Source organism: Solanum verrucosum, unplaced genomic scaffold, assembly GCF_900185275.1.
Source record: "Solanum verrucosum unplaced genomic scaffold, falcon-dt-bn FXZP01000252.1, whole genome shotgun sequence".
NCBI lineage: Eukaryota > Viridiplantae > Streptophyta > Magnoliopsida > Solanales > Solanaceae > Solanum > Solanum verrucosum.
In genome coordinates this window covers 7,841,896-7,853,417 of record NW_026019988.1, presented here as the reverse complement: position 1 = coordinate 7,853,417, position 11,522 = coordinate 7,841,896, and the positions used below count along the sequence as shown (strand labels likewise).

Sequence of the window (11,522 nt, the reverse complement as noted above, 5' to 3'; positions counted from 1 at the left end):
ATGTCCACGCAACTTTATTCTAAAATTTACTTTTCAATTTTCACCTAATAAATTCAAATTCCAAGTTTCAACTTCAAAATTTATGATGGAATAGAAAGTTAATTACACCCTAACACTTTGCTTAAATGGTTGTTATGTATTATTTTATAACGTATCATATTCTATTCTATTGTTCTAATAAATACAACATTTGAATACATTATATCGTTTTTCATCGTTACATAATATCACATATTCATAATTTAAAAATCTATAAAAAAATTGTAGGATATGAAATAAAGCTACTAGGAAAAAGTGAGAAAAATAATAAAACATAATTATTAAAAAATAAGTAAAATAAAATAAGAAGAATATATTCGTAAGTATCAACATGATTACACCAAATAAGTTGTTACATAAAAATAGACCTTTTCATCATTATCTAACAATAAATTTAAACGATATGTTATAATAGAATTTAATTCTAATAAAATAAATATTATATTTAGACTAACAATATTATACAATACAACGAATAACAACCATTCAAATAGATGAAATACTAATATCAAACACCGATAAGAAACGAAGAAATATATAATTTAATATAAATAGTAGTAGTAACAAATACAGAGCATTTCAAGCTGTTGAAGCGTCACTGCTCACTCCCTCCTTCTTCCACACACAGAGAAAGAGAGAGAGTGAGAAAACCAACCACCATTGAAGCCCGAGCTAAATGCCCATAGATCCGTTTACATTGCCGCATTTTGACCCGACCCATTAACCCAAATATCCTCATTCACTCTTCTTCTTCCTCACTACTCCATTTCTCACTTTTGTTTAGAAACAGAGTAAAAGAATCAGTTTTTCTCTTTTGTTGCTGTTGTTTCTTGTCCTTTTAGTACTTTCCTTCGTACCCACTTCTTCTAAATTCTACTTTTTGTTTCAGTTCTTGAAGTTAAAGGCAAAAAAGTAGCAAAAAACAAGAACATATAGAAAAAATTAAGTGTAAAGTTGTAGTCTTTGTAGTTGGTACTCTAGTGGGTGTGGTGAAAATTGAGGTTCTTGGTGTTAGGGAACTTCAGATCTGATGGGAAGAACAAGTGTTGCTGATGCTTTCATGGTCTTTTCGTTTACTGACGTTGACTTCAAGGAGTGAAGAGAAAAGTATAAACTAGTCCTTTTTTGAAGCTTTGAGGGACAAATTCTTTAAAAGGGTACTGATATAATCATTCAACAATAGTAAAAATGATGGCTTTTGGAAGTCCTAGTAGTAATGCTCATAGTACAAGCTCTACTTGCCACTCTTTACTTAGAGAACTGCAGGTCTCTTTTCTTTCTCCTCTTACTCTCTGTTTTACTACATTTTACTGTACATGGTTTCTTGAAATCCTTTTGATTAAATGTTCTGTCTGTGGGGAATTTACTTACTTATAGTTCTTGAATTTTGTTTTTTCTTGGTGCTTATGAAAAAGGGTGTTTTGTTTTTCTTGGTTTTGTTCTCTTCATTTTTTTGTTTTTTAGGAAAAAGATGGAAACTTTTACTTGATTTGAGGTGGGGTTTTGGTTAGTATGGTGAATAATGCTTCTTAAAGCATAGAAACTATTTATTGTGCAGTTTATTTATGGCTTGGTAGTTATAATGTCTGCTCAATTAAGTTGAAGCAGTTGCTTCTGCTGTTGGGTTTTTAAGTTAGTTGAAGTCTAATTAATGGTTTTGTGTGATATAACTGTTTATTTTTTTGATTATGAAATCCAAGTTTGTTTATATGATTTATTCTGAGATTTCCTTTGTTTTTGTCTTTCACATGGCTTCAATAAATGCTTGATTCAAGTTTGATTTTGTAGTTGGAATTTTACAACCATTAGTGAAAAAGATAACATTTTGTGTCCAAGATTTCCTGTAGTTCCTGTATAGAATTTCTGGGTGAATATGATGGGAGTCCCTATAGGGATTTCTGGCTTCTGGGTGATTAAGCTGGCACCTGGGAAGGAATATTAGTAGTTAGTTTTTCTGTTTCTCATGTATGTGAGAGACTGCAATTTCGGTCCCTGATTTATGTAATATGTATTGACTCTTGTTGGTGGTGATGTCCAGCAAATATGGACTGACATTGGAGAGAGTGAAGTTGATAAAGATCGTATGCTGTTGGAACTGGAAAGAGAGTGTATGGAAGTTTATCGAAGAAAAGTTGAAGAAGCCGCCAATGCAAAATCGCGTCTTCATCAGTCTGTTGCAGCTAAAGAAGCTGAGCTTGCAACCTTAATGGCTGCTCTTGGTGAACACAACATTAATTCACCGGTAAGGAACACTTCCCTACATGTGGAAACTTTTATCATAGTAAATGATTTATCTTCGAAATCTCTCTTCTCCCCCTTGTTTATATTTTTCCTTTCATATGGTTACTAGTACTGCTTCCCCTTTTTGCTGAAATAGTACTTCCTTGATCAAATAGACCAAAAAACTATTAACTGATTGCTTTCCTGTAGCCTTAGCAATGCCTCAACTTGCGCAAAGTGGGTATTTTAATGTTATTGTTACTTTTCCCATATGGCTTAGAGGTTCTTCTAGGGTGTACTGTTGTAACATTTCTTAAGCAACTAGCATGATTCATGTTATCTTCCAAATAACAGGAATCTCACAAATGGAAGACAGAACTGTCAAGTTCTCTTGGAATATAAATATATGGATGATCCATCTCATGATTTCTATATTTCATGTAGTCATGATTTATTAGTGTAGCAAGATGAACTTTAAAGATAGTTAATATTTAAAGAATTGAAAGTTTCATATTCTGCTAAATGTATGGAGAAGGAGTATAGTGATCTAGTTGTTTCATTTTTCTTGGATTTGGAGGAGCGTGTGGAGTAGCTAATTTTAAGAGGTACTCTTGTTATTTGTATGAATGATTGCTCATATTGTCTAACGCTGTAAATCTCCAATTGCACCATGGAGTATCTTCAACATCAAATCTTTTTAGTTGTTTCTGCCTAGAAGATTCACCCATGCGATGTTTGCTCATCTTCTCATCAAATTAAGTTTTGAGCACAGTTTACTGCTTTGTTTCGTATTTGAAAAGAAAGCATATGCACTGCTCAGCTCTTGAATTTTTGGTGTAATGTGAAGTATGTTTATGATGTATAAGTAATTGTGAGTTCATAGACTCCCTGAAGATTCAAGGGAATCAGTGATTGTTTTTGCAGCACGTATAGTTTTGGTTTGATTCCAAAGTGAAGACAAGGCTTTTTTTCTCTTTGTTTTCTAAAACCAGAATTGTTCTGGAACCAAACAACTTCAGTTTTGGTTTTTGAAAAACTTTCTGGAATCCTTTTGAACAACTGATCCATATTTTTGCTTGTTAATTTTGCTTTTCTGGTTACAACAGATACAGTCAGAGAAAATGTCAGCTTCATTGAAGGAGCAGCTTGGGTTAATCATGCCTCTTGTTGATGATTTAAAAGCAAAGAAAGATGAGAGAGTTAAGCAGTTCGCAGATATAAAGATGCAAATTGAGAAAATAACTAGCGAGATTTCAGGGTCTTGTAATATTGTCAACTCTCTTAGTACCTTAAACTTGGAAGAGCATGACTTGTCGACAAGAAAGCTCTCTGAATGCCAATCCCATCTACGTGCTCTTCAAAAGGAGAAGGTATGTGTGGACAAAATTGTATTTCGATTGTATCTTGTTTCTTAGTTACTTTTTCTCCTCTTTTCAATTTTATTTTTTCCTAATTAGTCAGTCCCCAAAAGAATGCCATTTTTCTCTATTTAGTAAGTAATAATTTAACTTTAAACTTCTCATTTTCCCTTAATGAGATGATTTATGGCCACACTAATATATATGACTTGTTTCAGACCACGAGTTCCAAAAGTCTTTCTTTCATCCTTTAAACTCGTGTCCCAGTTCAACACCATCACATAAATGGGGATGGAGGGAGTAATATTTTTAAATAATGCAATGACGATTTTCTTTTCTGCTGAAGCATCTTTGAAACATTGTGAGAGACAGGTTTCTTTAAGTTATCTTCTTTGCTAGTGTTCACTGGTTTCCCTAGTGGTTATGTTTAGATGTTTGTGTATCATTATTCTCATGATGTATACAATTCTGTAAGTTGCCTTGTCAACTTGGTCCATGGATGTAGCTTACTTCCCATTTCTCTTCTATCTCATTAGTCCAGTTCTATAGGGTTCAGGTCATCTACAGCACTCTTAAAAACTATACAGTATATAACTGGAGATCCTTTTTTTGCGTTTATGTGGTTCAGCATGGCATTCTTAATCATCATGAATGGTGCATTTTTGGTTTATCATAAGACACCTCTCTTTCTTTTAGCAAATTGAATAATGATGATTGCTTCTGCATGCAGTCTGTGCGTGTCCAAAGAGTTCTGGACAGTGTGAATGAGGTTCACACATTGTGCGGTGTACTTGGGCTGGATTTTGGTGAAACTGTAAGCAATGTGCATCCAAGCTTGCACGAGACAAGCCTGGGACAGTACACAAACATCAGTGACAGCACATTGGAAGGTCTAGACCAGGCTATCCTTAAACTGAAAACAGAAAGAAAAGTTCGATATCAGAAGGTATTATTTTCCTAGATATGGTACTGTCTTTTCTTTATTCGCTATCTAATCTCATCAATAATGCAGCTAAAGGACGTGGCGGGATCTCTGTTTGAGCTTTGGAAGTTGATGGATACAACGAGAGAAGAAAGGCGTAAGTTATCAAGGATCATTTCCTTTCTTGACATTTCTGAATCAAAGGTTGTGGAACCAGGTGCACTTACGTTGGAGGTTATTCAACAGGTGTGCAAGCACTTTTTACCTCTTAATTTTTCCCTATTTCTTGGTCTATTCTTTTTTCCCCTTTATTTCATTTCCGCACACATTTTTTTTCTCCTAAAGTTATGTGACACAAAAAGTGATTCCAATGAGAAGGACTATTGAAGAAGAGAGAAGAGAGTGCATATACCAGTATAGTGGGCTTATTTTTCCAAATTGTAATCATTAATAGTTCCTATATATATATTTGCAGAAAGAATTGATATTGTTTTTGACATTGCTAGGTATCAGCAGAAGTTGGGAGGCTTACCAAATTGAAAGCAAGCAGAATGAAAGAGTTGGTGATGAAAAGGAGGGCAGAACTGGAGGATTTGTGCTGTAAAACCCATATACAACCTGATTCAAGTACTGCTGCTGATAAATCCAGTGCAATGATCGACTCTGGTAAGACGTCTGACTTGGATTCATTAAGTGCTTTGTTCATCTGAACTTCAATGCAGAGAAATGAGCTCAATCTCCATTTAGGTCTTGTGGACCCTTGTGAACTCCTGGCAAATATTGAAGCACAAATAAACAAAGTAAAGGATGAAGCTTTAAGCCGAAAAGAAATTATGGATAAGATAGAGCGGTGGCTTTCATCATGTGATGAGGAAAACTGGCTTGAAGATTATAACCTGGTAAGTATAAACTACTTCCATTCGATTCCTGTAGCCAATCTCTGTTTCCTACTAGCTGACGCTTCTAGTAACTTTAGTTTCTATTGTTGACAAAAACTTTACATCAGCTATAGTTTGATTAGTTTTAAATTGTCAGGATCATACACGTTACAGTGGTGGAAGAGGTGCTCATATAAATTTAAAGCGAGCAGAACGAGCAAGAGTTACAGTGACTAAGATTCCAGGTATTCTACTCTAGCTTATTCGGTGGTGTCATTTAAGCTTGTATCATTGACACAAAGTGAACTCCATGGCTTTTATGCTCAGGTATGGTTGACAGTTTGATTAGCCGGACTCTAGCTTGGGAAAATGAGAATCAGAAGTTGTTTCTGTACGATGGGGTGAGTTCTTTTGCAGCTAAGAAACTTCTAGATTTTTTCTTTTGTTTCTGCTGTTGGTCAAGTGGATTTTGCTGTACTTGTAGGTGAGATTGGTGTCAATATTGGAGGATTACAAAGTGAGTCGACATCAGAAAGAAGAGGATAAGAAACGTGCTCGGGTACTGTCATTACCCTCATTTACTAATAAATGCTGAATTCTTATATCAGACGTGTATCTAACGGAATGCACGATATCAAAAAATTAACTGGGAATTCTTATGTTGTATAATAACGAAGTTCTACTTACTGATTTGTCCTTGTACTAAATGGGCGCTTCAATTGAGTCCTAATAGATGAGGGAATGATATTAAGTAGGGAGTTTCTTTGCCCATTTGATTTACAAGTAATGATTTAAAAATATATGTTATTATCTTTTCTTTTACACAGGATCAGAAGAAACTCCAAGATATGCTTCTGGCAGAGAAGGAATCTATATATGGTTCTAGACCTAGTCCCAGAAGAAGCAACAGCTTTAGGAAGACGAATGGATTCCATACAAATGGAAATGGGTCAGTCACTCCCTCACCACGCCGAAACTCAGTTGGTTGTGCCACTCCAGAGCTTCAAACACCCCGTTCTTACTCTGGGCGGCAGAATACCTATTTCAAGGAAATGAGAAGACTTTCTACTGTCCCTCTCAACTTTGTGGCTATGGCAAAGGAAGATACCATGTCATTTTCTTCAATTGGCGGTTCTGAGCCCGAATCTCCACCTCAAGGCTGAATTCACAGTCGGTAAGTTTGTCCCTTTTCTTTGCTGCATTTCTTTTAACTCCGGAAATATTATCATGTAAAATTCTGCTATCACCACTTTCGGAGGACTTCAAGATCATCTTTTGAGATGTTTGTAGATAAAAAGCACCTGTGTAGGTTCTTTTGCTCTCTCTATAATTTCCCCACAATTACCATCACGAGTTCCTTGTAGTAGACAACCTGGTTTTAAGTGTAGAAGGGCGTAGAAATGGCTCCATTACCTACTGAGTTTTGAACTGTGTGCCGTTGTCCCTCGGGATATCTCATTTATTCAAAAAGAAGTAAACAATCCTGTCATTGTTTTTCGTTCCCCTCTTTTATTATGCCGTAATATCTCTGCTTCAAGTGTGACGTACATATAAACTGCATAAATGCTTAATGTGTCGCGTTACACTTGGATGTCTTATTTCAACTTTAAATCGATTGCACCTCACCATGTTTATGTCTTTGCAGGGAGATGATCACATAATCCAAGGCCACATATAACCTCATAATTTGTGAATACTGAAGGGGAGTGTACACTACTGTAATGCTGTTAGGCTGTTCTAGGCACTTGGTAACTTTTTTGCTAGTGACTTTTGCTAGTTACTAAAGATATTGTTTGTGGATATAATAGTGACATTAAAGTTCTCTGTTTAAATAGATGTTCACTGATCAATGTGTACCTTGAGCTTCTTTTTTTGTTGTTGTTGGTGATTTGCATGTACATATAGTGGAATGTGATTGCTATGAATTGATTAGGAATCCTTGTTTATTTAGGGTTGTGTAATCATAGGACCTCTAATATTTCTATCTCCCAATAAAGTTTGTAACATTCAAATGTTCACCTATCATTTCTACTCATGTTTGTTGGGGTGAAATTGAATTCTCTTCAAGTAGTTGGGATCATTTTTTTCCTACTCTAAAAAGGAACAATCTCGATTATCATATTATTTTGGTGTTTATGAATATTTTATGTAATTTTATAACAATAATATAAATAACATATTTAGTGTAATTTCATGAAAAAACTTTAAACCTTTATATGCTCAAAGAATAAAGATTTGAAATTGCATTTGCGGGTTTGAAAGCCCAAAAGAGGGCTCGACTCTTTGGGTGGGAAGAACTAGTTGTTGTTGCAACAACTCATACAGACCTCATCGCTACCTTTATCTTAAAGGTAAAGATATAAAATTGCATTCGTGGTTTGAAAATTCAAAAAAGGGATTGACTCCTTAAGTGGGAAGCACTAGCTATTGTTATATCAAATCCGTACAGACTTTATCTACCTCACCTCGAAGACAGATTTGGAATCACATTTGTAGTTTGAAAGTTCAAAAGAGGGCTCGACTCTTCTTGTGGGAAGAACTAGTTATTACAACAACAAATATGTATAAACCTTACCTCTACCTTGCCTCGAATGCAAAGATTTGAAATCACATTTGCAGTCTGAAAGTCCAAAAAAGGGCTCGACTCCTTGGGTGGGAAGAACTAGTTGTCACAATTGGAAATCCCCCACCCAATTCGCATAAAAATGAGTTAGACAATTATAGACTCTCGACCTAAGGAAAAAATAATTCAAAACATGATAAAGTACATGAAGCAACAATTGATAAAATATAAACTAAGACAAAATAATATAACAATCGAGATATAAGAATCAAGTATAAGTAACCAAATAGTGCAATTTGTGTAATTTTGGCTTATAAATAGGGCTGAACATTTGGTATTTCGGTTCGGTTTCGGTTTTTTTTCCCGGTTTTTTTGATTTTCGGTTCTTGTACAACGTGTACCGAACATCGAATCAAAATAATTTGGTTCGATTCGGTTTTTTGTTATGGGCCTGCTTAGTGGGCTTTTTAAAATTTTGTAATTTTTTTGTTTATTTTATTTATGTTTATTTCTTTTTGCTTATTTTACTCTGTTTTTCAAATTATTGTATGATTCAAAATAATAAATTGTCGTTAACATTGAAATTTAGCCTTGTTATAACATTGAAATTTACCGGTCGTTGTTGTGCTGCGGCTGCCTGTTGGTCGATTGGCGGCTGCTGGTCGCCGGAACAGTCGACGCTGCTATAATCTGTAGACGACTAGACGTGGGAAGTGGGAACGATAATTTTTGCCTTTTGGAAAGTGGGTTTGTAAAGTTGAAAAGTTTGAAAAGACAAACTTTTGTTTTTAATTTTAAATTATAATATTTATTTTTTAATATTAATAATTAATATAATATTAATATATATTATAATATAATTTATTTCGGTAAACTGAAATACCGAATTACACAAAAATTACATACCGAAAACTGAACCGAAATACTGAAAAATACAAAACCATATACCGAATCGAAAATCGAAATACCAAAATAATTCGATTCGGTTCGATTTTTCGGTGTTTATGCTTACCTCTACTTATAAATGGGTTACATAAAATCTCAAGGTCCGGGTACCCACCATGGTGACCCGGCGGCGGATATTCAATAAATACCTGATCGCCGGCGTCATTACCGGCGCCGGAGTTACTTTCCAAACCCTAACCACTAACTCCTTCCTTTCTTCCATTGATTCCCCTTTCATCAACGGTGTCGTTCGTTCCTCCCGAGCTCTCTTCACCATAACTTCCACTGTCATCGACTACAAGTTCTCACTATACGGACTCAATCCTCACACCGACGACTATCGCCTTACTCTCTCCGAACTACATCTACGATCAGCAAAGAGAATTCTAACGATGTGTGAAGCAAATAAAGGTATTTACATCAAAGCAGGTCAGTTTGTTGCTGCCATTAGGCAAGTACCAAAAGAATACTCAACAACACTTTCTTCATTACAGGATCATGCTATTCCTTTTCAGTTTGAATCGATTAAACATGTGTTAGTTAGTAATTTAGGTTTAAGTTGTTTATCGGAGTTTTTTTTCTCCTTCGATGAGGTTCCGGTTGCTGCTGCATCTATTGCTCAAGTACACCATGCTGTTTTAGTAAAAGACCGTCAGGAAGTGGCAGTGAAGGTGCAGTATCCTGGATTGGAGTATCAAATGAAATTTGACCTTGTAACTATGTCGTTGTTGTCGAAATCAGTTGGATGGATCTTCCCCGGATATAGGTTTCAATGGCTTGTAATGGAATTTGAAAAATCTATTGCTTCTGAGCTTGATTTTATTGCAGAGGCCAAAAATTTGGAGAGGATTAGGGTAAATTTTAAGGATAATTCTATGGTTAGGGTTCCGAATGTGTTTTGGGATTTTACGACAAGGCAGGTTATGACGATGGAGTTTTGCAGAGGTCGTAAAGTTGATGACTTGGAGTTTCTGAAGGAAAGAGGAATTAGTGAAGTCAAGGTTGCGAAAACTTTGGCAGAAGTATTTGCAGAAATGATTTTTGTTCATGGTTTTCTTCATGGGGATTTACATCCTGGTAATATATTGGTTTCTCCTGAAGGGAAGAATGGATTTTCGTTAGTGTTGTTGGATTTCGGGATTTGTAAACAGTTGAATGAGGATTTCAGATTGAAGTATTGCGAGCTTTGGGAGGCTTTGGTAGTTAAGGACTCAGCCAAAATCCAGGAGATAGGAGAATATTTTGGTGTTGGAAAGTACTCAAGATACTTCCCTGTCATATTTACAGGAAGAACTATTGACAGTAAATCCGCACTTGGGGAAGGGATGTCTGTTGAAGAAAGTAACAACCTAAAGCAGGAACTGAAGTCTCTTAAAATGGAGGACATATCTTCCTTCATGGAATCTCTGCCTACCGATTTTCTTACAGTATTGCGGACCGATGGGCTCCTAAGATCTCTGACGAGCAAGTTGGGTGCTCCCTTGAGAGTCAGGTTACTAGCATATGCTGAGTATGCACTTTATGGACTTTCATTGAAGGCTGACTCTAAATCTGATTCTGCCATAGAAGTTGTGCTCTTTAGATTCAAGATTGGCCTCCGATACATCCAACTAAGACTCCTGTTTGGGATATTGGGGCTTGTTTCATGGCTAGAAAACATCAAACACACGTCAACTAGGAGGTTTAAAGATTTTCTTGCCTCAGCTGGTTTTGTGGTAAGGAACTTATACCGTCCTTTATTGACCGCATAATTAAGTCTGGCCAGTTGTAATAGTGAAGAAATTGTCTCATTTACATTCACACTTCTTAAGAAGCTTTCCTAAACAAATGTCTCTAGGTGGCACACTATAACTCTAGAGAGGAAAGTCTGTTTCTACGAACTCCATCCGATCATCTTTAAGTGTTGTGTCATGTCTCATGTGTAGTCTAAAACTAGACGAAAACCTATAAAGTCAATTGCAATTTTATAGTAATTTTTTCTCCTCCCAAAACTATTGGATCTTTTCTCTCATTGGCATCATATTCTATTATCTGCCAGCACAAGTAGGGATTGCCCTACATAAAAAAAATTGATTTCCCTTCGAGCATTTGTTAATGTTGTATCTTCTTGTTAGCGCAGCTATATAGACATGATTTTTACCAATTACAACAAGTACTTTTCAACAATATTTTAGCCTATCTTTCACATTAGTAACTTGTGACCTGTGTCTTAACTGCACTCAGTAAAACACAACTAGATTTCTGACTCTCACCACCATATGCTGTTTGTAGAATTTAAATTTGCTGTGGTCGAGAATATATATTGGTCATTAAGCTCACAATGGGCTTTGGACTTGATGACAATACCCAAGGATTATACCGAGGGAAAATAGGTAGAATAGTGCTTATTAAGCACCATTTGATAGCTTATTATCGGAGTTATGAGGTTGTTGCTTTAACATATACTGCTAGAGGCTGCAGTAATGTAAACAGTTTTCATGAAAACTGATGATAAATAAGGCCATGGAAAAGCAATCTGGAAGTGCTTTGTCACAATCAGTTATCGCAGAAAGAGCAAGAACTAGAATGACTTAAGGTTCCAGGTATTCTACTCTTAG

The 11,522-nt window shown here is 35.7% G+C and overlaps 2 protein-coding genes across 4 annotated transcripts in view; both read left to right on the top strand.

Moving 5' to 3' along the window:
• Positions 1-596: 596 nt before the first annotated feature.
• Positions 597-7,354, top strand: LOC125818603 (65-kDa microtubule-associated protein 6-like). The gene is made up of 12 exons (XM_049498098.1): positions 597-1,305; positions 2,078-2,281; positions 3,366-3,629; positions 4,348-4,563; positions 4,630-4,785; positions 5,046-5,205; positions 5,287-5,438; positions 5,575-5,662; positions 5,745-5,818; positions 5,902-5,976; positions 6,245-6,591; positions 7,063-7,354. The coding sequence occupies exons 1-11, from the start codon at positions 1,228-1,230 to the stop codon at positions 6,578-6,580; spliced, it is 1,803 nt and encodes a 600-aa protein (XP_049354055.1). The 5' UTR covers positions 597-1,227; the 3' UTR covers positions 6,581-6,591; positions 7,063-7,354.
• A 1,668-nt stretch (positions 7,355-9,022) lies between these two features.
• Positions 9,023-11,522, top strand: part of LOC125819049 (uncharacterized) — a 41,053-nt gene continuing 38,553 nt past the window's right edge. The window contains exons 1-2 of one of the 3 annotated variants that reach the window (XR_007442430.1): positions 9,023-10,640; positions 11,197-11,384. Coding sequence is in view for 2 of the 3 variants with exons in the window: in XM_049498561.1 (XP_049354518.1) it covers positions 9,042-10,640; positions 11,425-11,499 (1,674 nt within the window). In the remaining variant the exon portion in view is untranslated. Of the gene's footprint in view, positions 10,641-11,196; positions 11,385-11,424; positions 11,515-11,522 lie in introns of those variants that run through there. The other 2 variants (XM_049498561.1, XM_049498562.1) reach the window with 2 other exon arrangements.